The sequence below is a fragment of the Rattus norvegicus genome, chromosome 5 (assembly GCF_021556685.1).
Source record: "Rattus norvegicus strain SHRSP/BbbUtx chromosome 5, alternate assembly SHRSP_T2T, whole genome shotgun sequence".
Taxonomy (NCBI): Eukaryota; Metazoa; Chordata; class Mammalia; order Rodentia; family Muridae; genus Rattus; species Rattus norvegicus.
This window is the reverse complement of record NC_141538.1, coordinates 61,059,094-61,085,945: the sequence shown is the minus strand read 5'-3', so window position 1 is coordinate 61,085,945 and position 26,852 is coordinate 61,059,094. Positions and strand designations below refer to the sequence as shown.

Here is a 26,852-nt window from a genome sequence, read left to right as displayed (position 1 = left end):
CTCCAACCTCGTTCCTTCCCTTTCAAAGATGGCTTTAACATATAGCAAGCTTCCTGAGGAGGAAGTGCTAAGAGACGACTTGGCTGCATAGAAAAGCCACAGGAGATTGCTGTCTGAAATCTCTCCGGATTCAGACCCTGGGAGGCTATGACAGCTAGATGCCTCAGAGAAGGCAAAGGAGTTATCTTCACGGGAAACAACTAGCTGCTACGACCACTTTTCGACCAGGGTATCCGGCAAGAGAACGTTTCGGCCAATTCTGGAAAAAACTCTGAAATCATCACCAGTTGCTAGGCAGCAGTTTGTGACATCATCTTTCAGCACCGGAAGCGGCGAGGCGCAGCGGAGTAGCGTGGAGGTTTGTAAGTGTGCAGTCGAGGTAAGCTAGTGGTCGGCCTGCTTTCGTAGCTGGTTGGGTTAGAAGCCAGCAGGGGCGTTTGGCCGGGGCTGCTAACCCGGAGCGGATACCTTGAAGGTGGAGTTCGAGGTTTCCTTCTGGGTGGACCAAGCCCCACCCTTTCGTCCTGTTCAGGTGGGCGTGTTTCAGAGTTTTGGTTTCCGCCTCATTGTTCCGACCTCTCTGACTCCCCGCCCCCCCATCCCCATCCGACTCTTGTACCTAGTTGGCTGCAAGATCTGCTTGAAAAGATTTATAGATAAACAGTGGACACTGTCCGTGCCAACGGGGCTGTTCTGTTTCTGCCAGAAACGCCTTCCAAGAGTAACTTGAGGCGCCCTAGCAGTGTCCTCAGCGGGCCTTAATAATGCCGGAAGCAGTAAGGCCTTTTTCATATAGTGCAGAGACTGATTCAACAAAGCTGGGGCTTTTGAAATTACATCTATTTGGAATTGATGGAGAATACTTTGGAGGAGTCGATATGTATTGGGGATTTCGTAAGAGTCCCAGCATCCCCACTAGCCCAGCTGGCCTCAAATTCCTGATCCCCTTGTCCCTACCTCCCAGTGATGGGATACAGGCCTTGTACATTTTTTTTTTTTCAAGATGGTTTACAGTATGTAGAGTAGTATGACCTCAAACTTCTGGATATCCTGCCTGTGCCTCCTTAATACTGAGACTGCAGACCTCTGTCATAGAAATCTTTTTACAGAATTGTTTATGTGGGAAAGAAATGCATATTTGGTTTTTATACTTTTTTTTTCCAAGATGATCTTTGTAAGGAAATCTTTGTCCAATTCCTGCTTGGTTGTTAGTGACTTGTTTGCTGATATGTCGTCCCCACACCTCCTATTCTTTAAGCAAGCATTCACTGACTGCTGAATTTCAAAATCTATTGAAACGTACAATTTTTCAGCTGTCAGCAGTCACATGGGGCTTTATCTGGAGCTTGTTGGGGTCTCTGGTCCCTTCTGCCTTCAGTTTTAGGTTCCACTATCACTTAATGCTTCTCCATGCACTGTGCCATGTCTTCCTGTGTTTGCCTTTGTTGTTCTCTTTGCCTAGAAATTGTCTTCCTAATCCCAGTTTCTGGTTCTTGTTGCTCAGATAGGCTGCCTACTCCTACCAAATTAATCAAGTTTATAAGCCCATCCCATCTCCAGAAAACTTTCCTTCACAGGGTACTAAGGGTTTGTATTTCTATAATACTCTTTCTACAGGCAAATCATACCCCACTGATTATAATTATTTCTGGGTCTTCTGTGAGATTGGAGGCTTTTGAAAGGAGGACATATGCATTAGCTCTTGACTCCCAGTGCTAGAATAGCATGAAGCACATAGTAGGCATGAAAAAATCTTGATTGAGATTGAGTGAGTGAGCCCCCAAACAGTATCGTGTAGTAGTTAAGAACCCATTCTTTGGGGGTTGGGGATTTAGCTCAGTGGTAGAGCGCTTGCCTAGCAAGCGCAAGGCCCTGGGTTTGGTCCCCAGCTCCGGAAAAAAAAAAAGAAAAGAAAAAAAAAAAAAGAAAAAAAAAGAACCCATTCTTTGGAAAGAGTTGAAATTCTAACTCTGGCACAGAGTCTTGGTTGCTTGACACGGTACTTACTTGTCTGTGCCTTAATTTTCCATAGTGAAGGTGAGACCTTGTAAATGAGACATTTAGCATAGTACCCACTGTGTAGAATGTCTTAATTTTTTTTTTACATTTTTATTTTGTGTATGAGTGTTTTGCCTGCCTGCATGTACCATGTGCATGCAGTGGTCATGGGGGGCAAGAAGAGGGTGTTGGATCCTCTTGGAACTGGAGCTATAGACAGTTGTGAGCTGCCGTGTGGGTGCTGGGAATTGAACCTGGCTCCTCTGGAAGGCAGTCGTGCTCTTAACCACTCAGCCATCTCCCCAGCCCTCCCCCCCTCCCGCCCCCCCATGTAGTATGTTCTTAATAGGTTATGCTGAACACCTGGGATCCTGGGATACAAGAGCAGGCCAGCAGCAGTCTTCCAAGACTTTTCTTCCATGTTTCTCGAATGGGGATACAGAGGGGAGTTCGTTCCTAAGGCTGTGAGAAGATGACAACTCCATTGGCCTCCAAGGAGATGGGACCTGAAATCTAAGATTTGGGTCTCTAGGAAGGAGAGAAGGATAAGTCAACATCAGAATACCATGCTTAGAATGATGATGTCTGTGTGTGTAAAGGTGCCCGCGTGTATGTCTGGGGAGGGAAGAGTGAGAAGGATGGCCACTGGGGCCAGTTCTGTGAAATAAGTAACCTCTGAGGAATTAGAGGCTGACAGTCTTAAATTCAAGTCTCCACAGTCACTTGTGCTTAAATTAATTGGAAATTCAGCTCCATACTTGTGCTAGTGGCCCTTCAGAAGCTCAGTGCTAACAGTGCTTCAAGATAGATTTCAGGCCGCACGCCACTTGCCAAGATCATTTGGGTTCCCTAATGCGATGGTTTGTCTGTGCTTGGCCCAGGGAGTGGCACTAGTAGGAGGTGTGGCCTTGTTGGAGTAGGTGTGTCACTGTGGGGTGGGCTTTAAGACCCTTGTCCTAGCTGCCTGGAAGCCAGTCTTCTCCTAGCTGCCTTCAGAACAAGAGGTGAAATGCTCTATGTCTTCCTGGATGCTGCCGTGTTCCCATCTTGATAATAATGGGCTGACCTCTGAACCTGTAAGCCAGTCCTAATTAAATGTTGTCCTTATAAGAGTTGGTTTGGTCATGGGGTCTCCATAGCAATGGAAACCCTAACTAAGATTCCTAGGGCGGTGGTGGTGGTACATGACTTTAATCCCAGCAGGAGGCAGAGGCAGATGAATCTCTGAGTTCGAGAACAGCCTTACCTACAGAGCTAGTTCCAGGACAGCTAAGGCTACACAGAGAAACCCTGTCTGGAAAAAGAAAAACAAACAAACAAGCAAACCATAATTAATCGGGGAGTAATGACCAGTGGTGTAGTCAGCAAATGGGTCATTGCAGAAGGGAGAGGGAATGGTACAATGAACTCCTGTTTTGGGGCATTCTACTTTAAGATGAGGAACCCACCTGGGTGTGTTTGTGCACCCCTTTCATCTCACGCACTCGGGAGGCAGAGACAGGTGGATCTCTGTGAGTTTAAAACCATCCTGGTCTTTATAACAAGTTCTAGGCCTGCCCGAGGTACATGGTGAGATCCTGTCTCAAGGAAGTAAAGAGAAGGTGGAAAACCTTGAGAACTTTGGTAGAGTTATCATCTGATCAGTTATCTGCCAACATTGATTGACAGCTTGCTGATTTTTGTAGGCTCGTTATATGGTAAGGGGTAAATGCTGGAAATTACAGTGCTAAGGTAGGCATGATATCTGCTGTCATGATGCTTGCGTATAGTTTATGGAATTTTACTGGAGGGTCTGGGTAAGGTTCAGGAACAACCAGCCTTCTGTGTTCTTTTATTCTACAGTTATTAATTCCTACAAATTGGGTCTGGAGGCTCAAATGGGCCAACCTGCTGTTTAAGGTTTGTCGTGAGCATTGTGCAGTAACCGCATCGGCTTTCCAGGGAGCAGCGCATCTGAACATCACAACTTGACAACTTCAGGGAATGTGTCTGTATTTGTGGCAGAAGGGAGTGCTGTTTCCATTGTCTCGCCATGTTCCTCGCTGTTCATCGAATCCTCTCCTCCTACTCAGAAGCTGCACTGTCCGCTGGCTTCTTTGTCAGTCAGAAGACTTGTTTCTCAGTACCCAGTGAGGACGCCTCACTTTCCTGTCTTACCTGCCTATCCATCAGTTTGTAGCAGGTCCAATGGATGCCCCATGGAACATAGCATTCTAAATGGGATCTGCCTGGGATCACCACTGGGCCTGGGTTTAGGATCTTAGATGAACAGCTTATCTTCATATCAGCTCCTGTCGGAGACCTGTTGAATTGTCTTTTGGACTTTCTGGTCTCTTTTAATAGCAGCTTCTGGATTAGTCTCTGATCCCAGCTTCCTGAACTCCTCTGCCTACACATAACTGTTGGCTAGGTATTCCTGGGCTTCTGCTGTTTTATCGCACTCTGACATGTAAATCTTGGCTGTTGAAGCTTAGCTTCTCGTCCTGGTGTTCTTTCCTTAAGTTTGCCCTTTATTTGAGTGACTCTTGAGGCAGCGTATCTGGGGCAGCCAAGTCAGCCTTCTCCTGACTCATGCTCACCTTGAGGAAGTCTGCACCGCCACTTGCGCCCTTTAACCTGAGATGCCTGTTTCAGTGCTTCCTGCTCAGTCCCTTTGCCTTCTGACCTTCTCTGACCTGGTAGTTTTGGAGGCCTTTTCTGACTGACAGAGAACTTTGAACTGAAGCAGTAAATTGTTAATCTGCTCTGAACTCCCTGTCTGCACTGTGTGCTTCTTGATACCACCAGCCAAAATGCTCTAGATTCTCGAATGTAAGAAACACACACACACACACACACACACACACACACACACACACACACACACACACACACACACACGTTTAATATGCCCTAAGCAGCTCAAAGGCTGGGCCACTCTTGCTACCCCAGACCCAATCGGGGAAGTGGCCCCTGGGGCTGCTTCCTTGACCAGGGGCTACTTCCCTGACTCTTACTGGATGCTTTCTCTCCTGCTCCCTCTAGTCTGATCTCTCTGCATCCTGGCCTGGTGATTCTAAAAACTCCTCTTTCTCCTGCTCCTTGCCCGGGAAATCTAAAGTCCCGCCTCAGTCTTCCTGCCTAGTATTGGCCACAGGCAACTTTATTTCACCAATCAAAGCCAACTGGGGCAGGGACCCTCAGCGTCTTTCAGGCAGATTTGCTGGTTCCCATGTAAGTTTGGGAGTCAGATGAACATAAATAGCATTAGAACCAATCTGCAGCATCGAACCTCCTTGGCCTGCATGTGCTCACACTAACCAGTCCCTGAGGATGTGCCCCTCGGGCTCATTCTGCCTTGCATCCTCTTGTCTTTGCAGATGGTAACAATATTCTCATCTTTAAGAATATGATTTCTTTGATCTTCATTTCTGAATACAGCAATCGTGCAGAAGGCCTGCATGCTGCTTGGGCAGGAGGCAAGATATCCCCCAAGGTACCAGAAGCTCGAACATTGATAAGGCTCTAGAGCAGTGGCTCTCGACCCCTTCCCCAGGGGTCACATATCAGGTATTCTGCATTCCGGATATTTGCATTACAATTCATCACAGTAGCAAAATTAGTTAGGAAGTATCATGAAAATAACTCTGTGGTTGGGGTCACCACAACCTAAGGAACTGTGTTGAAGGATTGCAGCATCCGGAAGGTTGAGAAACCACTGCTCTAGAGGGTAGAAAAACATCCTGAAGACCTAGTCCTAGCCTTGCCTGGGTCGCCTCGTCCCTTTTCTTTGCTTCAGCCTCTCTCAAACATGTTCAGTTCATCCACTCTTCTTGTGTATCTCAGCTTGACTCTTGGATCTTTCACACACCAAGTGAATTAATTGTGTTCTGGTGTAAAATTCAGGGCTGGGGATTTAGCTTAGTGGTAGTGTGCTTATTTAGCAAGGTCAGGGTCCTGGGTTTGGTTTGCAGTACGCACGTGTGGACAGACAGACAGACAGACAGACAGACAGACAGACAGACACACACACACACACACACACCCCAAAAAACAATAGCTAAGGGAACCAATATGAAATTGATTTTTCATCTCTTTTTCTTTTTCTTTTTTTTTTTTCTTCTTTTTTTCGGAGCTGGGGACTGAACCCAGGGCCTTGCGCTTGCTAGGCAAGCGCTCTACCGCTGAGCTAAATCCCCAACCCCCTCTTTTTCTTTTTAAAAGAAAAAAGATTTATTTTCTAATTGTGTGTGTGTGTGTGTGTGTGTAGGGGGAGGAGGGTGGTGTGTGCATGTGAATGCAGGTGCCCACAGAGGGCAGAAGTGTCAGATCCCCTGGAGCCAGGAGTATAGGTGCTTGCAAACTTGGTATCTCTTCAAGAGCAGTATGTACTGTTAATCTTTGAGCCACCTCTGTACTTTCTTCACTTCTATTTCTAAGCAGTGTCTTCCTATAAATCCTTTAATTTGTTTAATGACATCTTACAAATTAGAACTGTAGCCCCCACTCCATTTTTTTTTTTTAATAAGTCTTGTATGGTGGTTATAGGGGCCGTAGCTCTAGGTCCAGGGATTTTGATGTCCTTTCCTGGCTTCTGCAGGTATTGCATATGGTGCATACTGACAAGCACACACATTCCCTCTCTCAAATAAAATAAGGGCTAGAAATGTAGTTCAGCGACAGCACTTGCCTAGCATGTGCAAAGCCCTGACTTCAACTAACTCCCCCACCCCCAAACAAAAAGAAAAGAGAGCGCGAGAGAGAAGCCTAGTACATAGACACCAGAGATCTGAAGAACTTTTCCCTTAGGATTGTTTTTTCTTAGAGTGTTTTGTTTGTATGTATGTAAATGTACATATGTGTGTAATGCCCGTGGGGGTCAGGAGAGGGTATTAGATCCCCTGAAGTTGGAGTTACAGATGGTTGTGAGCCACGATGTAGGTTCTGGGAACCAAATATGGGTCCTCTGGAAGGACTGTCAGTGCTGCTACTGCTCAGCTGCCTCTCTTGGTCCCATATCTTCATTGTTCAGTTCTTGGTTCTCTGTCACAGCCCCAACCCTCAAATGTACCCCTTTCTTCATGAGACCCTTTTTAATATGGTCCAGGGCCAGTCCTGTCTGGACTAAGCACGTTCAGTTTCTCTCTTAGAGTGCTTGTATCTTATTATGGTAGCTAGTGTATGCCTCGTCCACTCACACACCTACTCCAGGCTCTTCAGCACACAGGGGCAGTTTCACTTCTGAGGGAGGGACTCTGCATCTAACCTAGTGCCTGGCATAGGATGTCAACAAATGTGTGACGAGTGTTTGACTGCTTAGCAATGTTTAAATACTGCATTAACCCCAGCAGCCTCCCGAGTCCTGTCATTAGCACAACTTTATAGCCGAGGAAGTTGAGACGAGGGAGGTGAAGTCACCTGTCCGTGACCATCCTCGAAGGCATGTGTGGTGAGGCTGGCGTGGCCTGGGTGATTTGTTTTTCAGCAATTCTGTGTTGTTTTTAGAGCCAAGATGCGGGTGTGCTGGTTGGTGAGACAGGACTGCTGGCACCAGCGAATCAAACTTCCCCATTTAGAAGCTGTTGTGATTGGTCGAAGCCTGGAGACCAAGATCACAGATAAGAAATGTTCCCGACAGCAAGGTAACTGGTCATAGCAATGTGAAGATGACTGTGTTTAGATCTGGGGGACAGTGATAACCAGAGAAACACATTTCCTGGTTCTTGCTGAAAAACCTAGTGTAGTCCAAAAACAAGGCTCCTTAGTTGTGTTCTTTTAGCTCAACCTGGACTGGGCTGTCCTGGACTCTGTCTTCTCAGTGCAGTGATCCATAAGGAAGGCAGGCTCAGGTAAGGGAGGGGTGACTGGTATTTTATTACATTGGGACGGCAGGATTGAGGCTTGCACTCTGCTGTGTCCAGAAATACTGCGTTGAGCAGAAAGACAAGTAAATTCTAGAATCATCAAGCTGAATCCTGTCTGAGTCACAGTGGGGTGGTGTCAGCCTTCACCACTGCCTCACACAGAGGGTAGGTCTCTAAGAATGTGGCCTCCAGCTTGTCACACACACACACACACACACACACTCTCTCTCTCTCTCTCTCTCTCTCTCTCTCTCTCTCTCCCTCCCTCCCTCTCTCTCTCTCTCTCTCCCCTGAACACTGTAGGCATGCTCAGTGTAAGTCCTAAGGTTCTGGACCTAGAGTTGGGGTTCTGCCGTGCTTTCTTGAACATTCTTTCCATTCCTTCAGGCCAGCTTGAACTCCTGTTTTCCAAGATCATATCTTTTTCCTCTTTCTCTATTGAAGTCACTTGATGGTGATATTTCCTGCCCTGAAGCTCATGCCAGAGAAGCCCTCTACAAGTCCTCTACTTAGCTTCAGCCCCAACTCTTAGGAAGTTTTTTTTCTTTTCCTCAGTAGTGGAATCTTATCTAATCATGAGCTAGAGCTTCTCTCCTGTTGGCAGTCCGTGATCCCGAGCTGGCTAGGGGTCCACAGGGGTTCATGAAAGCTCGCTCCTTCCTTCCTTCCTTCCTTCCTTCCTTCCTTCCTTCCTCTCTCTCTCTCTCTCCCTTTCTTTCTTTCTTTTGACTTACTATATAGCCTCGGCTGTCTTGGACTCAGTATATGAGCCAGGCTGGTCTCTTACTCGCAGAGATCCACCTGCTTCTGTCTCTTAAGTGCTGGGATTTAAAGGTGTATGTCACCGCAAGCAGCTTTAAAGAGTGAAAGATACTGAGCATTTGTTTGTTATTCTGATTTATTTTTAAAATTATATGTGTGTCTATGTGGGTATATTTGACTTAGTTCCCTGTGGAGGCATCAGACTCCTCTGGATTGGGGTCAAAGGTAGTAATGAGCTGTCCAGTGTTGGGAACCAAACTTAGGTTCTCTGGAAAAAGCAGCAGCAAGGAAGTACTATCAGCCAGTGAGCCGTCTTTGCAGCCTCTCCTCCCTTCACCATCCCAGGTTTTCAGCCAGCGTATTAGCAGTAGGTAACAGAAAACATACAGTAATATAGTGTGTGTGTGTGTGTGTGTGTGTGTGTGTGTATGGGTAGTTAAGATATTCTTACATATTCCACACTGACCTCACACACTGGCTAGGCAGCCAAGGCTGGTCTTGAACTGGTCTTGACCCTACTTCCCAAGCCTGGGATTACCACCAGAGCCTGCTCACTGAAGGGCATTTTATGGAAGGGTTTGGAGCTATTAGAACGTGGTGGGATTTGTAGGCCCAGGCCAAGCAGAATCAGCTCAGCTATGGATTGCCTGCAGCAGTCACGCTTTGCTGTTCTTTAGGGACAACAGAGTACCTGGTTTTGGTTGCGTCTGTGTTTAATGTTTTCTTATTTCTTTCAGTACAGTTGAAAGCGGAGTGTAACAAGAGATATGTCAACGTTAAGCAGGTATGTGTTGGCGACCTGTCTTTCCGTTTTTGTTTTTAAACTTGATAGTTTTCTTAGGATGTTGTTTCAGACTGTCAGCTAGTGAGTGCTCCTCTGTCATGGGACGTGATGGAGTGGGGAGTGGGGGTAGAGGAAGCAGTTAGTGCAGCAGCCCTATCTCCAGTGGCACTGCTGCCGTCTACTTACATTGCCATGCTGTATCCATCTGCAGATGGGGGTCAATCCCACCAGCATTGACGAAGTCGTCATTGGGAAGGACCGGGAGATGAAGCTGCTGCCTGGTCAGGTTCTCCACATGGTGAATGAACTTTATCCATACATGGTGGAGTTTGAGGAGGTGGCAGAGAGCCCTAACGTAACACAGAGGAAGAGAAAGAGGCCAGACTGTGATAGTCAGGAGATGGAAGCTGAGGCTGGGGCCAGCCCCAGCCAGTGCTCTGTGTCCCCTAAGACGGGCAAGCATGGAGCCGCCAAGGAGGTGAGCATAGTGTGCTGGGTAGATGCTGGGGACATGAATTGAGGGAATGACTGCTTAGTTGTTTGTACACAGTGACGGGGTTTTAATCTAATGAGGGTTTTTAACCATGATGAACGAGTCTCTTGTTTGTGGCCTGGAAAGCACTTGGTGAACGTCCCTTTAGATGGTTTTCTATTAAGTTCCTGAGGTACACCACTTGAAGAAGGACAGAGCAGTCAGTGGGGACAGTGTGCCACGCCCTGCCTGGCTTAGTGAGGGAAAGAAAAAGGACAGACACATACAGAAAAGCCGGAAGTGGGTTGGCTGTGCTCAGTGGAGATGCAGCACCAACAGCCTGGAAACTCAGTGTCTCAGTCAGGGTTTCTACTCCTGCACACACATCACGGCCACGAAGCAGGTAGGGAGGAAAGGGTTTATTCAGCTCACACTTCCACATTGCTGGTCATCACCAAAGGAAGTCAGGACTGGAACTCAAGCAGGACAGGAAGCAGGAGCTGATGCAGACACCATGGAGGGATGTTACTCACTGGCTTGCTTCCCCTGGCTTGCCCAGCTTGCTCTCTTATAGAACCCAGGACCACCAGCCCAGGAACAGCACCACCCACAATGGGCTGGGTCCCACTTTGATCAAATGCCTTACAACTGGGTCTCATGGAGGCATTTCCTCAAGGGAGGCTCCTTTCTGTGATAACTCCAGCTTGTGTCAGGTTGACACACAAACCAGCCAGTGCACTCGGCATGATTATTTTACACATCGCAGCTGAGGACGTGGGTTTATTGCATATAGCTGCACAAGGAGGGAGGTTTAGGTAGCATTGGTAGGAGGGCTCTGTAAGGGAGCAATCTCGGCTGTAAACACCTTGGAGGACGACCTGTGGTTTCTGCATTCCCTGTGTAGCCAGCCATTTGCTATCCCTCTGGGCCCTATCTGAGGAATCCGTCTAGGCACTGAGGTCCTTGCCATGACTGGTCATAGCAACAACACACACTCATTCAGGACTTCATCCACTCCTTATACATCTATCTATTCGCCATAATAGCATAATTAACGTTTACTACTAAAACGGGTCACTTGCTTGTCTGCCTATTTGATAGTGTTTTTCACATGTTGATGTCAAAGGAGAAGCTTGGCTTGGCTGCACTGGAGAATAAACAGGCAAGGAGGCTGATTTGTACTCTGGCTTTATGGGACTTTTTCTGGGGAGATGTGAACAGATGTCTCTTCACCCCCGATCTGGCACTAATGACAGGCCAACTATTCCACCCAAGTCTAAGTCGGTGAACCAGTGAGTTTAGTCGTGGTTACAGGAGCATGGGCAACTTAAGTGTGACTGCCCCTCAGGGAGGGGTGTCCCTCTCGGCAGCTGGGAGCTGCTGTGTATCCCCCTCCTCACTCCCAGGAAGTGAGTATTTGGCCCATTCTTGTTACAGCCTTGTTCAGGTAATCACAGCCGCTTGTCTTCGGGAACAGTCCTTGGTCATTGGACAAAGTTCCACAGTAGGCCTCCATTTTACACTCAGTTCTAAATGTAGAAGACACTGGGGAGGCTTGTGGTCCTAAAGGGCAGTGAACTGAAGTAGAGGGAGTCATTCTCAAAACTAATCTTACTTCCATGCTTTATTGGGACTTTGCTGATAAGTAGAATTAGCTACATTTAATTCTTGGCATTAGATTTACATTGTTTTTCTATTTAGGAATCACTGGGCCACTGGAGTCAAGGCTTGAAGATATCTATGAAAGACCCCAAAATGCAGGTCAGAATAACAGTGTATAGTTTCAGTGTCTGTCATGCAGTACAAGACCATACTACAAAAGTCATAATTATAAATGAAGCCAAAGGATGTCGGTTCTTCCTAGTGGGGTTGATTCTGTTTACTGCACTTCTCTATGAGTACAAGTATCACTTAATACCACATTTCTTGGTCTCCTCTCTTATTTATTTATTTATTTTTTGGTTCTTTTTTTCGGAGCTGGGGACCGAACCCAGGGCCTTGCGCTTCCTAGGTAAGCGCTCTACCACTGAGCTAAATCCCCAGCCCCGGTCCCCTCTCTAAATGTTATACTGTACCTACGCTTACTATATATTTCCACACATCCATGTATACATTATAGACTAGGAGTCATATAGGAGAAATTTCCTGATTTTTGGATCCCCTTGCTTAGTATTATACTTTTTGAGTCCATCCATTTTCCTGTAGATTTTTATTTCATTTTTCTTTTTCTTTTGAAAAAATTTTGATTTATTTTAGTGTGAAGGGCGCTTTGCCTGTATGTATGTCTGTGTACCATGTATGTGCCTGGTGCTTGGGGATAGTAGAAGAATCCCCTGGGACTGGGATTACAGATGATTGTTGACCACCATGTGGATATTGGGCATCAAACCTGGATCCTCTGGAAGAACAGCCAGTGCTCTTAAGATCATCTCTCCCCGCCTCCCCCACGCCTTTTTGAGACAGGGTCTCTTTCTATAGCCTGGGTGTGCTGACATGCTATGTAGACCAGGCTTTGCTCAGACTCATAGCGATCTGTCTGCCTATGCTTCCTGAGTGCTGGGATAACATCATGCACCCCCACACCCAGCCCCTGATTTCCTGAATCCTTTTCCATTTTGTGTATATAGCACATTACCCTTTCGTTGTTGATGGACACTTGAGTCATGCAAGCTTTTCTAGTGTGAGCTCTCATAGTTTCTTCTCTTTTTTTGTACATAAGTGCATAAATTATAATTGATAGTGAAAGTGTTAAACCCTAAGTGAAACTCCACAGCCTCAGAATGGCCATTTTAACTACGAAAATTCATGAGCTGTATAGCAGTGGGTAATGGGCAAGTGTGTGTGTGAGTGACTACCTTACTCTGTGTGCTGGTTTTTGTTCGTGAGTTTGTTAAAGTGGGTTTATAAAAAGTAACTGGAGTTCGCTCATTTCTTTTTTCTTTTTTTTCGGAGCTGGGGACTGAACCCAGGGCCTTGCGCTTGCTAGGCAAGCGCTCTACCACTGAGCTAAATCCCCAAACCCCCGCTCACTTCGTGAGGTGAATATACTGTCTGCTTTGTCTCTTTTTACCTTCTGGGTGCTATTAGGAGAGATTGTGGACTGGCAAGATGGCTTAGTGGGTCAGGGTGCTTGCTGCCGAGTTTGACGACTTGGGTTCAGTCCCTGGAATCAACGTGGCAGAAGGAGAGAACAACGTTAAGTTGTCCTGTGGTCTCCACAGATAAATAATAAATGTTAAAAAGAGAAAGTGCTAACCCCAGCAAGGCCCTTTGAAGGGACCGTCAGATGGTGACTGTAGTAATGCTGTCTTCCTGTCAGAAGTCACTGTTGTCCTTGAGGAGCCTTAGTGCTCTGCCTCAGTCAGGGCTCTTCCAACTCTCCACACATGTATTCCAGGTCTGTGGTGTGAGAGCTACGATTGGATTCTGTCTGGGGAGATTTACATTGGTTCTTGAGAACTCTTGTATTGTGTATCTTCTCTGCATCCTGTGTACTGTGTTTAAAAACATGGGCTCTGGAGTTCAGGAGGTTTGGGTTGGAACCCTGACTCTTCACTGTGTAATGATGTGACAGGGCTAAGACGCTGTCAGTGTCTGTATCTGCTCTACCTCTTCAAACTTTCTCCACTGTGTTTTCAAGTAAGTTACTGAAGGAGTAGATGGCACATGACAAAAATCCTCAGCGCATGTCTCTTCCTTCCCGTGCTCTCTGCTAGGTTTACAAGGATGATCAGGTGGTGGTGATTAAGGATAAATACCCCAAGGCCCGGCACCACTGGCTGGTCTTACCATGGGCCTCCATTTCCAGTCTGAAGGTTGTGACCAGTGAACACCTCGAACTTCTCAAACACATGCACGCAGTAGGGGAAAAGGTGATAGCAGATTTTACTGGATCCAGCAAACTGCGCTTCCGACTGGGTTACCATGCCATTCCCAGCATGAGGTAAGCCTTGGGGTGAGGTGGTGCACACTGGTTTGGTTCGGGTGAGCAGCTTAGACTTGAGTGTCTGAGTAGTTTTAAGGTCCAGGGGAGTAGATGGGAGGTTTCTGAGGCAGATGGGCCAAATCTCATACTTGCCCAACTTGCCTGTGAGCCCAAGTTCCTGCTTCTGCATGTAATTCAGTCCCCTGTAGTTTCTTATTTTTCTCAGAGTTCAAGTGTCTTTTTTTTTTTTTAAAGATTTATTTATTTTTTATTTATATGAGTACACTGTAGCTGTCTTCAGACACACCAGAAGAGGGCATTGGATCCCATTACAGGTGGTTGTGAGTCAGCATGTAGTTGCTGGGAATTGAACTCAGGACCTCTGGAAGAGCAGTCAGTGCTCTAACCACTGAGCTGTCTCCCCAGCTGGGAGTTTAAGTATCTTTTTTTTTTTTCTTTTCTTTTTTTTCGGAGCTGGGGACCGAACCCAGGGCCTTGCGCTTCCTAGGCAAGCGCTCTACCACTGAGCCAAATCCCCAACCCCGAGTTTAAGTATCTTAACATGCAGGCTTGATGAAGGAGCTCCTCTGCCTTAGATGAGGCTCAGTGGCTTGTGACTTGTTGCCATTCTAACCTTAATCGGTTAAGGACCATTGCTCTAAAGGAAACAAGGCACCATAGACTTCTGTAAATGTAAGCTCAGGGTATGCACAATTTCAAATAAAATGAGGGGAGAATGTGGGATTTGTTCTTCATGGGCTTAGTTGCAGAAGGATTTGGAGCAAAATGGTTGTTTTTCTCCCCACAAGTGCATGCAGGACAAATTCCTTCAGTTTATTTGGTCCAAGCAATAGGGGATATGCTTCACTCCCAACTTTTAAAAAACTATACTATAATAAACAACATAAAACTTAGATTTTTATAAGTTTCTATTTTTTTTTTTTTTTTTTTTCACTCTTGTCAAATCAACTTCCTGAGGTTGCGGCTACAGGTGTTTTCTACTCCAGATAACCACTTGAATATTTTAGAGATTTATTTTTATTTTATGTGTATGGATGTTTTGTCTGCATATATTCTATTATATGTGTGCTTGGTGCCCATGGAGGTCAGGAGGGGGCATGGGATCCATTGGAACTGGAGTTAGAGATGGTTGATAACTGCCATGTGGTGCTGGGAATTGAACCTCGTCCCCCTAGAGGAGCCGCCGCTGCTCTTAACTGCTCAGACATCTCTGCGACCCCTTAGCTAGCCATTTTAAGATGTGTCATATTGGTATTAACCATACTTTTTTTTTTTTTCTTTTTTTCGGAGCTGAGGACTGAACCCAGGGCCTTGCGCTGAGCTAAGTCCCCAACCCTTAATCATACTTTTATTTTTCCATTTTTACCTTTGTTTATTTACTTATTTTGAGGTAGGGCTTCAGGTAGCCAAGGCTGGCCCATGTGTTCCTGATCTTCCTGCTTCTGTGTCCCAAATGCTGAGATTATAGAATAGGCCACGATGCCTGGTGTCACTGTCTTAACTGAATGACATCTCCAGCCGGATAGAATTTTTGAATACATATAATAGAAAGTGAGACACTTTCTAAAACAAAACCAACAACAAAGGAAAATTTAACAAGTTTTCCTACTATAGAGCAATGTTTTTAATTAAAAGATACAATGTAACATGTGAAGTAGAACAAAGACCTTCCCCTGCTGACTGAAAGGTAGGCTTGTTTGAAGGTCACCTGTTTTTGCTAATGTGTTCTTTTTCAGCCTCAGGATTCACAAAGCACTTACTTTTTGTCTGCCCTCAGCCTCCACAGTCTGAGTCCCTGATCTTCATGCATTTGATGAGTACTGGCTGTTTGTTTTGTTTTTTTGAGGCTGGGTTTCTTTTTTTTTTTTTTTTAATTTATTTATTATGTATCTAGCATTCTGTCTGCATGTGTGCCTGCAGGGCAGAAGATCTCATTACAGATGGCTGTGAGCCACCATGTGGTTGTAGGATTTGAACTCAAGACCTCTGGAAGAGCAGTCAGTGCTCTTAACCACTGAGCCATCTCTCCAGCCCCGAGGCTGGGTTTCTCTGGGTGCAGGCTGGCCCTGAAATCACATGGTTTAGGCTAGTCTTCAATTCATGATCCTTCCTCCTGGGTGCTGGGCTTAGGTGTGTTCATCCCTGGCATGAGATCTCCTTCAGTGTAGGTATGTGTGACATCTGTGAAGTGTCCTCATTCTGTCAGAGGTGTGTGCTGTTGAGATGACTGTGACCTTTGATAGTTTGTCAAGACTGTTTCTATCTTGTCACTCAAATTTAGACCCATTGTTTTATTACCATTGGTGATTTTACTTTATTTCTATTTTTATTTAATTGTTTGAGACTGGCTTCAGTCTGTGTCTAGGTCAGCCTAGATCTTGCTGTTTGTTCAGGTTGACCTTGATCTCAGAGTTGACTTCCTGCCTCAGTTTCCCAAGTGCTGGGATCACAGATTGCCGCCCACACTCAGCTGGAGTGGGGGCTGCTTGCCTGCCTGCGGCTGCTGTACTCTTTCCTCTTCATGCCCCTCCCATCTACTGTGTGAACTGTTCTGTTGTGTGCAGAACTTCGTTCCCAGTATTGCTCATGGAGTTCTGTACATTCTAATTAATACTTTAATTTTTTTGCTGCTTAAAATGTTTCATCTTTGGTCACCGGAAGCTCCTTTAGATTGGTTCTTCGTCACTTGTTGTCCCCAACATCTTTTAAGGCTTAGGTTATTTTCTGTCCCTTCCTGGTGTCCCGGGCTCATCTTCTCCGGAGAGACCTAGGTACCCCAGCTTTCTATAGAGGTACGAGTGGCTGATTTTAGGGTGTCTTTGCCTCTACGTCCTCTCGTCCTCTCAGCAGGTAGAGCCAGGAAGTAAAAACAAATCCTAAGCCCCCTCCCCTTCCCTGACTTGCGTTCTCGTGTGTGTATGGGAAGTGGTGATTCCTGCAGGTTCTCTTTCCAGACTTGACCCGGCTTAGCTTCCAGGATGTGCTGGTTCCTGCCTCCCAGTCCCTCTCCACAAACAACACCCAGCTTGCCTTTTTGTCTTCTTTCTCCAGCAGTGAGAAACTGGATGTTATTCATTATAATGAGCTCACTGTGTGTTCAGTCCGAGCATACATAAATATACTTATAGTATTGCTACCCATCTTCTGTGGAAAGACATTTACTGCTGTAGTACAGTATTTGTGAAAAGCCTCTCCTCCCCTTTAGCTTTACAGTATCTAGCCAAAATACTGCTCTCTCACTCTCTTTAATATGGCTCCCTTCATTTTTACTCACTTATTACTGCTTGTATTCCATACTGGCGGCTTTTGATTATTAATGGGACAAAGTGAAATACCACTAATTCCAAGAATAAAAATTATACAAAAGGCATTCTGTTTAGTTTAATAAAGTAAAACTACTGGCACGAGTGTGTGTGTGTACACATGTGTGTGTTTATGCTTGTGCACATGCATGTGGAGGTCAGAGGTGAATGCCAAGTGCCTTTCCCCTCAGGTGCATCTACCTTAATTTATTTATTTTTGAAACAGGGACTCTCACTACCTGGGACTTGCTGATTAGGTTAAGCTGGCCAGCTAAGCCCAGGAGTCCACCTGTCTCCACCTCTCCCATGCAGGATTTCAAGTACATGACACTATAATTGGCTCGCTCTCTCTCTCTCTCTCTCTCTCTCTCTCTCTCTCTCTCTCTCTCTCTCTCTCTCTGTGTGTGTGTGCTTTTTAGGGATCAAACCTCAGATTCTCACGCTCGTAGGACACAAGCACATTAGCAACAGAGCTGTTAGCTCCGCCCGAATATCTCGGCAAGTGGCACTGCCCAAATGTGCACCCACGAAGCACGTCCTGTCTTATTCTGCAACATGGCCCAACTTGGGTTGTTTCTCGTCATCTCTGCTGCAGCTCTGGTGTAAGCTGTGCTGGTTTCTGGCATTGACTGTTGCAGTAGCCTGGTGTCAGACCCCGTATATCCTACCTTACGTACTCTCCGTCCCTTCTCCCAACACCCAGAGTGGTCTTTTAAAGGTACAAGTGGGATAATCTCTTCTGGTTAAACTCTTCCAGCAGTTCCCTGATGTAGTCAGAACAAAACCACAGCACTCTTACAGACCTCTAAGACCCATTATGATTTGGCTCCCGCTGAATTCCTGCTCTTTGGCTCTCCTAATTCTGGCCATCATTGTGTCCTCCTTACCTTCAGTGTGGTCCCCATTTGCACAAAGCTGCTTCTCGAGAATCTCAGGATTTTGAACTGTGCCTCTGAAGACACAGTTGCCTAGCTGTTGCTTCATCTGGCAGAGGCCTTCTCTGGCACTGTTAACTGCTCTAGTGTTAGGGTTAGACTGGATTAGGGCAGGGGTTAGATCACTGTTGCATTTCTCTCTTTTCCTCCTTTTGCTTTTTTGGTAGTGTATATTATATATAATGGGTTTCATGATGACATTTTCATACATGTATGTAATGTGTATTGATTATATCTTGTTCTTTTTGTCCCCCTCTGATCCTCCCAACTAGTTTTCTTTTCTTTTCTTCTCTTCTCCTTTCTTTCTTCCTTTCTTTCTCCCCCCCCCCCCCCCCCGACAGGTTCTCACTGTTTAGCCCAGGCTGGCCTTACATTCAGGATCCTCCTATATCAACTTCCCCAGTGCTAGGATTTCAGGCATGTGCCAGCATGCATGGCATGTTCTTTTAAAACATTTTATTCTTTATTTGAATTTTTCTTTCTTATTTGTTTTTCTTCATTAGAATTTAATTATTCTAGATACAAAGTCCTTTCCTATATTATTCACTATGAAACCTAGTGCTTGGTTTAATTAGATACTTACTAAGCATTAAATATTTGTGTGTGTGTGTGTGTGTGTGTGTGTGTGTGTGTGTCTGTGTCCAGTTGCTTTCTCCCTTATTTATTTTTATATTTATTTGAGACAGTCTCTCTCACTACCGCTTTTCCATCCGTCCATCTGTCCATCCATCCATCCATCCATCCATCCATCCATCCATCCATCCATCAATTTGAGATAGCATCTCACTGTGTAGCTCTGGATGGCCTGGAACTTACTATGCAAATCATGCTTCACTTGAACTTACAGACAGAGCTTCTGCTGTCTCTGCCTCCAGAGTGCTGAGATTAAAGGCATACACCATACCTAGCCTTTACGCTATGTTTTGAGATGTGAACCCCTGAGCCTGGAGCTTGCTGATTTGTTAGGCTGCCTCCTCAGGGCTAGGAGAGTGTGTGTTGCTGTGCCTGGCTTTTTCACCTCAGTGCTGAAAATTAAATTTAGGTCGTTGTGCTTGCATGATGATGTCTTGATTAGGGTTATTATTGCTGTTGTGAAACACCATGATCAAAGAAACTTGAGGAGGAAAGGGTTTATTTGGCTTACCCTTCCGTATTGTTGTTCATCATCAAAGGAAGTCAGGGCAGGAACTCAGAGCAGGAACCTGGAGGCAGGAGCTGATGTAGAGGCTGGCTTGCTCCTTAGCCTGCTTTCTTATAGAACCGAGAATCACCAGCCCGGGGATGGACTCACCCAGAATTGATGGGCCCTCCTCCATCAATCACTCATTAAGAAAATACCTTATAGCCTTTCATACAGCCTGGTCTTATGGAGACATTTCCTTCTTATTTGTTTTTTTGTTTTTTGTTTTGAGAAAGGGTTTCTTCGTACAGCCCTGGCTGTTCTAGAATGCACTCTGCAGACCCAGCTAGCCCTGAACTCACAGAGATCTGCCTGCCTCTGTCACCAGAGTGCTGGGCTTAAAGGAAGGTGCCACTGCCGCCTGGCTGGAAGAATTTTCTAATTGAGAGTTCCTCCTCTCAGATGACTTTAGCTTATGTCAAGTTGATATGAAACTGCCCAGCACACATGGCAAACACTAACTATTCTCAGCTCAGTGACCGAGTGAACACAGGGTCAGAACTTTATGCACCTGTACTTACCTTGACTGCTGTCGTTCTGATTATCCATAGTTTTTAATACTTGGTTCTGTTTTGTTCTCTAACTTTCAAATAGCCATGTACATCTTCATGTGATCAGCCAGGATTTTGATTCTCCTTGCCTTAAAAACAAAAAGCATTGGAATTCTTTCAATACAGAATATTTTCTGGAGTCACAAGGTAAGGAGTACTCTGTTGTTATTTTTATTAATATTTACTTCATTTTCTTAGATGTTTTCCTCTCTGACTCAGCTGTTTCTCTCAGTAACAACCTGGCCTCAGATGAGCCTCATATAGTTAGTGCTCTCTATAAAAAAGCCACTCCTAAAATGAACACGGATGCTTCATTGTACTAGGATGGCTACATTGCTGTGAACATCCTGGAGGGCCCAGTTAGCTGTTATGTCAGGCTCAGATGAGCTCATGGCAGCTCAGTAAGGTTAATGCCAATTAATGCCAGGTGTCCTGAAGCTGGAAAGCTGGATTAGACTCTTTGCTGGGAAGATGTGTGTGAACAGGTTCTGAACCTGACGCTACCCAGACTTTGCTGTTTGTCATTGTGTCATACTGACGTAACCTAAGAAACTAAAACCGTATGTAGGTTCATGTTTGAGAGGACTTGCCCATGCCTCTGATGCTGGGCTATGGTGAGGCTGAACACTGCAGGGAGGGCGAGGAGGAGCCAAGCTGCTCACTTCTCGGCAGTCAGGGAGTGAGAGAAAGAGGAGAGAGACTCAGGGAAGGGATCTGGGACAGCTTCAAGGGTGTCCCCAGTGACTTATTTTCTCCTGGGAGGTCCCATCTCCTAAAGTTGCTACCACCTCAATGCTACCAACATCTGGGGACCACACTTTCAATACAGGCTTTAGAGGGGACACTTATGTCCAAATGCAAAAGGGTTCTTAGATCAGGAGGGCTCAGTAGTTCTTTGTTTCCTGTGGCAGGAGTTGAGTAGGTGTCTCTCCTGTTAGCAGTGGGGCAGGAATGTTAAGTATGTTTGGAATGTAAGCATTTCCCAGTATGTTTTCTATGCAACTTCAGTACTGATATGGTGTTAATGTGGCAGCCACCATTTTGCAAAGAGCCGTCTGGGGAAAAGCATGGTGATGAGCCCCTGATGTGGTTACGTGGAGTGTGTTCTCAAGGAGTGTGTATCTCAAAGATAGGCTGCTCAGGCTCAGAATCTGGTCGAGTACATTTTCTCAGTGTGAAGTCTAACTCTAAGGTCTGAGCGTTAGGATACTGGGATATGTCGATTAGAGTCATGTTTTTTAGTTTTTTTCTTGATGTCTTACCAGCTTTCCAAGATAATTGGGATCTGCTCTTTACTTGTGTTTGCAGCTGTGATCAAGATGGTTCAGGAAGCTGGCAGAGTGACTGTTAAAGATGGGACTTGCGAACTCTTGAAGCTGCCTCTCCGTTGCCATGAGTGTCAGCAGCTGCTGCCTTCCATCCCACAGCTGAAGGAGCACCTCAGGAAGCACTGGGGCGGGTGACACTCGCCTTGGTGACCGAGTGCAGTGCTAGCATCATTCTGCATTGCCTGTGCTCCGTTCAGTCCTGAACTAAAGCATGCAGCTCTTCAAAACAAAGCTTATTATTCTTGAGTGACCACACAGGGTGACTCTGGGTCAGGAACTGGGAATATGGGTTTGTATGGTATATTTTCTGGTAATGGAGGATGAGACATGCCTGATCACTCTTCCCAGGACCATGTCAGGCCTGACTAATAAGAGGGCAGAGCCAGCTTGAGGTTCAAATACAAGATGTAGAAGCAGAGGACTGGTAATGTATTTGTTCCTACCCTTGCCCCTGGATCATGTTCTATCTTTTTATCAAGATAGCTGAGGTTCTGAGGGGGCCTGGTTCCTGCTCTATGATATTCCTCTTCCCTCCATGAGGAGGCTTTCAATCTACTGTACCAGGCTGAGTGCCTGGGTGAACATATGTGGCAGTCATCTGCACAGAGAGATACTTTGTGTATGACTGTGCCAGGGAACTGGAAGTGGTAATATTGGGCACAGTATGTTAACAGTACAGCCTGTGTCGAGGGCAAACTGGGGTAATGTGAACTGCCAGTAAACAGTACATCCTCTGCTGAGGGCAGCCTGGGGCAGTGTGAACTGCCAGTAAACAGTACAGCCTGTGCTTAGGGCAGCCTGGAACAGTGTGAACTGTTAGTGAACAGTAGTCTGTTCTGAGGGCAGCCTTGTACAGTGATGTCAGTTAACAGTGCAGTCTGTTGAGGGCATCCTGGGATGGTGTGAACTGTCAGTTAACAGTGCAGTCTGTTGAGGGCATCCTGGGATGGCGTGAACTGTCAGTTAACAGTGCAGTCTGTTGAGGGCATCCTGGGATGGCGTGAACTGTCAGTTAACAGTGCAGTCTGTTGAGGGCATCCTGGGATGGTGTGAACTGTCAGTTAACAGTGCAGTCTGTTGAGGGCATCCTGGGATGGTGTGAACTGTCAGTTAACAGTGCAGTCTGTTGAGGGCATCCTGGGATGGTGTGAACTGTCAGTTAACAGTGCAGTCTGTTGAGGGCATCCTGGGATGGTGTGAACCGTCAGTTAACAGTGCAGTCTGTGTTGAGGGCAGCCTGGGCAGTGTGTATTGTTAGCTTCAGGCAGATTTTACTGAGGCTTCAGCCACTGCTCTTGAGAATTACAGAACATTTAACTAAACTTCGGATAATGTATCTTAGAAAAACAGATGTTGCAAAATAGTTCATTTACTTTCCACCTGATACAATATAGTTTAGCACATCAGTATTAAAATGAGTATTTGCTGTAAACTACTAGGAGTGTCTGTATCAGACAGCGTAAGAATGTCAGGTATAATGAGAAACATTTGGGGAATGAGGTGACCATGCTTACATTCTTCCTTCTGCCCAAAATAGATTTTTTAAGACTGGGGTGAGTGCATGCTGCCCTTCCTAGGACCTGAGTTTTGTTCCCGGCATCCATATTAGGTGGCTCACAGCTGCCTGTAGCTCCAGGGATCCTGCACCTGCTTCTGACCTCTGTGGGCACTGCATTCAAGTACACAAACCTGAATACAGACACACATTCACACATAATTAAATCTGTAAAAATCAGATCTCGGGCTGGAGAGATGGCTCAGTGGTTAAGAGCTCCTCCAGAGGTCCTGAGTTCAATTCCCAGCAACCACATGGTGGCTCACAACCATCTGTAATGGGATCTGATGCCCTCTTCTGGTATGCATGGAGACAGCCACAGTGCACTTATACATAAATAAATACATAAATAAAAAAAATAGATCTCTTAGAGGAAAAATGTCAATAATGACTGGCAGGAAGCAGGTATTGAGGTATTGAGGTTTATTCATTCCCTAGCCCTCCTCTCCGAAATGGGCTTTTATCACCATGGGGAAGAAGACTGTCTGGACTCTGGATTACTTGACAGACATGTCATTGTACAATTAGTTGAAGCTTTCCTTCAGAGTCAGAGGGAGGGATGTTGGGAGACTGCAGAGTAGAAGAAAGCCAGCCACATTTAAAGCTAGGCACAGTGGCAAATTCTCTTGCAATCCCAAATTTAGGAGGTGGTAGATCCAGGAGGGCCAGGCATTCCAGGTTATCCTTGTCTATATGGTGAACTTGAGGTCTGGACTACATGAGACCCTATGTCACAGAAGCAAATAAATAAAAGATTTAAAAAGGGGAAATAAAATTCTATCTAAGGTACCAAAGCATATTATTTGGCCCATCATGGCCAGGCAAGACCAGTTGTTATCAAAGCAGCTGTTATGGCTGGAATCTGGGATAACTCAGGCTCATGTTCTGGAGCGTGGGTCCTTTCCTTGCAGTGTTGTTTAGATGACTGTGAAGCCATTAGGGTGAAGCCGGGCTGGCAGAAGTAGGTGTCTAGGAGCAGGCAGGCCCTGAAGGCTATACCCTTTCCCGGCTCCTGGTGGGCTGCTTTACCTCCTGTGAACAGGACACCCATCTCTGCTACTATGGACTGACACTGTGTGTGTGTGCGCGTGCGCACACGCGCGCGCGTGTGTACACAAGAGGACAATTTCTGGAAGTCAATTGTCTCCACCATATTGGCCCTAGGGATTGACTCACTAGCTTGACTCAGTGTCTTTACCCACTGAGTTCCAGTAAGTCAGAAGTACTCTTTTAAGAAATAGCAACTTAGGGCCTGGAGTGACGGCTCAGGGGTTAAGAGCACTGACTGCTCTTCCAGAGGTCCTGAGTTCAATTCCCAGCAACCACATGGTGGCTCACCACCATCTGTAACAGGATCCTATTTACATATAATAAATAAATAAATCTTAAAAAAAAGAAATAACTTAATTCTCAAGTACGTACACACACACACACACACACACACACACACACACACACACACACACAAACACACTCTCCTACCTTATCCCAAGCTACCCTAAACTCACCATGTAGACTAGGATGACCTTGAACTTGCTGAGATCTGCCAGTCCAGAGCCAGGGTACTGGGATTCAAGTATCCCACCAAAGAGGAAAATAAGCAAATGTACAAGGATTAGATAGACATTGCCCATAATTAATTAAAATTCAGTGTTTTCTGAGAGTGGAAATATTGTCATGAAATATTCCCTTTTGCAGCAATGCTCAGATCTGCCTCTTTAGAATGGTCTTTCTTTTTGAATGTTGCTAATGGTGTACTGGCTGGTTTTGTGTGTCAATTTGGCACACGCTAGAGTCATCAGAGAGGAAGGACCTTCAGTTGAGAAAATGCCTCCATGAGCTCCAGCTGTAAGACATTTTCATAATTAGGGATCAGTGGGGCTAGCGCCATTGTGGGTGGTACCACTCCTGGACTGGTGGTCCTGGGTCCTATAAGAAGGCAGGCTGAGCAAGCCAGGGGAAGCAAGCCAGTGTGGGGTGGGGGCACCCCACTCATGGTCTCTGCCTCAGCTCCTGTCTCCAGGTTCCTGCTCTGTCTGAGTTCCTGTCCTGGCTGCCTTTGGTGGTGAACATGACTGCTGTGTGATTGCCTGTCTGTCACTCGGGCTTTATGGTATCCCAGGGCATTCAGAATTGGGAGGTGCATAATGGAGTGTTATTTAAGCCATAAATAATGAACAGAATGGAATTGTGTCCTTTGCCAGAAGACAGATACCCTGGAGGTCATCCTGTGAAACGCAATCAGCCAGACTCAGAACAGTCACCTCATATTGGTATTTCAAAGGTCTTGGCTCTCCTGACTCTATGCCCATCGTGAGGCAGAGCATAGCAGAGGTTGAAGCATGTACAAAGCCTTCTTGGCACATGGGACAAAGAGGCAGAGACACCACTTTGTTCTGAGATTGGTCTTACTGTGTAGCAAAGACTGACCTGGAATTCATGCAGCTCAGTTTGGTCTTGAGTTCAAGACCCAACTGCCTTAGCAGTTCTGGGTATGTGCTAGGAAGTGTTCTCAGATAATGTTTTCAGAGCACGAGACACCTTCATGTGTAGGCTATCATGAGTCAACTAACCTTTCTGTGGCTGGACCCTGCAGGTAAGGGGTGGAGCGCAGGGCAGAGGAGAGACTTCTGGCACTCTAAGGAGCCTGTGGACCACCTAGATTCTTACCTGCTGCTAACATTTCCACACCACAGGCACCCTCTAGCCTATGGCAGCTGGGAACTTATTTTTGCTTTCAAGAACCCAGTGATAGGTCTGTTTCTCAAATACAGCTGATGTGGCTGACCTTGAGTGAAAGGAGACTGAAGGTTTTAGGAGACCCCAGTATGTAGACCTGACTGAACTTGCCCCTGAAGCTGACAGCCCATTGCATACTCTTCACATGAATGAGAAAAAGGTGCCTGTTGTATGTGGAGGCCTTTAACCCAGATCCCCTGAGGCCGGAGCCCATGTGAGGCACAACTACATGACCACATAGGGTGATGTGATGGTTTGCATATTTGGCCCAGGGAGTGGCACTATTAGAAGGTGTGGCCTTGTTGGAGGAAGTGTGTCACTGTGGGGGTGGGCTTGGAGACCCTCCTCCTAGCTGCCTGGGGATGCTCAGTCTGTTCCTGGCTTCCTTCGGTTGAAGATGTAGAACTCAGCTCCTCCTGCACCAGGCCTGCCTGGATGCTGCCATGCTCCTGCCTTGATAATGGACTGAACCTCTGATCTGTAAGCCAGCCCTAATTAAATGTTGTCCTTTATAAAACTTACATTGGTCATGGTGTCTGTTCATAGTAGTAAGACCCTAACTAAGACAGGTGAGGACTCTGTTTCCCATGGAGTCCTCTCTCACCTTCACAATGGAATTCTGACTACATGGAAATAAAGGACACAAGATTCTATTGAGTGAATAAATTTGTGTCATGTTTTGCAAGCAAATAGTAAAGAGACTTCTCTTGCACTGGGATATAAGGAGCTAGTTAGTGTGCTGTCTGGTCAGCCAGTTTGTTCAGCTGATAAACCTCTTGATGCCATCCTGTATGGGCAAAGGATCTCTAATAGGTAGAAGTGAGGGGGACGAAGAGAAGACTATTTTTCCACCTAATTAGATTTTCAGCTAACAAAATAGGGAGTTTCTTCTGTGGTAGCATTTCAGAGTTTTCTCACTCTGACCACCGGGTGGCAGCATTTGAATAAGAATTTTTAATCATCTTTTGGCCTAAGGTTTCTGGGAAGTTATGTAAGTCTCCTGTTTCAGAGTCGAGACTTTAAAATATGTACGTGTTTTAACTCTTACCAGCACATGTGAGTTGCCCAAAGTAATAGTCTCCTTACGACTCTTTCTTTTTTTTTTTTTTTCTTTTTTTCGGAGGTGGAGACCGAACCCAGGGCCTTGTGCTTGCTAGGCAAGCGCTCTACCACTGAGCTAAATCCCCAACCCTGACTCTTTCTTTTTAAGACAGGTTTCTTCTGTCATATGGCCTTGGCTGTCCTGAAACCCAGAGGTCTTGTGCCTTGGGGCACTTGTGCCTCCCCAGTGCTGGATCTAAAGTCGTACACCACCACACCCAGCTCATTACAACACTTTCAAAGATAGACCTGGTGTGCATTGGTCATATTGATCTCCTGTAAGGGGTTTATTGTTGTCCTTTGTCTTTTGAAGCAGGGTCTCGGGTTCAGACTGGTTTGGAATTCACCATGTAGTA

General features: G+C 45.9%; 1 protein-coding gene across 30 annotated transcripts; it reads left to right on the top strand.

Annotated features, from left to right (window-relative positions):
* Positions 1-344: 344 nt before the first annotated feature.
* Aptx (aprataxin) lies at positions 345-25,916 on the top strand. 30 transcript variants are annotated; one of them, NM_001436606.1, is given in 10 exon segments: positions 345-532; positions 5,358-5,473; positions 7,483-7,619; positions 9,341-9,387; positions 9,599-9,865; positions 11,561-11,620; positions 13,576-13,802; positions 19,817-19,920; positions 21,082-22,036; positions 22,135-25,916. In NM_001436606.1, coding segments are annotated over 7 exon segments (990 nt in total). In that variant the 5' UTR covers positions 345-532; positions 5,358-5,473; positions 7,483-7,489; the 3' UTR covers positions 21,237-22,036; positions 22,135-25,916.
* Positions 25,917-26,852: the final 936 nt, after the last annotated feature.

What these genes read in the sequence shown, in the direction of transcription:
- Aptx (XM_087660494.1), top strand. An exon ending in GAGGCAAGATATCCCCCAAG is followed by an intron (nt 5,474 to 7,482) that starts GTACCAGAAGCT and finishes TGTTGTTTTTAG; the next exon opens with AGCCAAGATGCGGGTGTGCT. An exon ending in CATGCCATTCCCAGCATGAG is followed by an intron (nt 13,803 to 19,816) that starts GTAAGCCTTGGG and finishes ACTTTCAAATAG; the next exon opens with CCATGTACATCTTCATGTGA.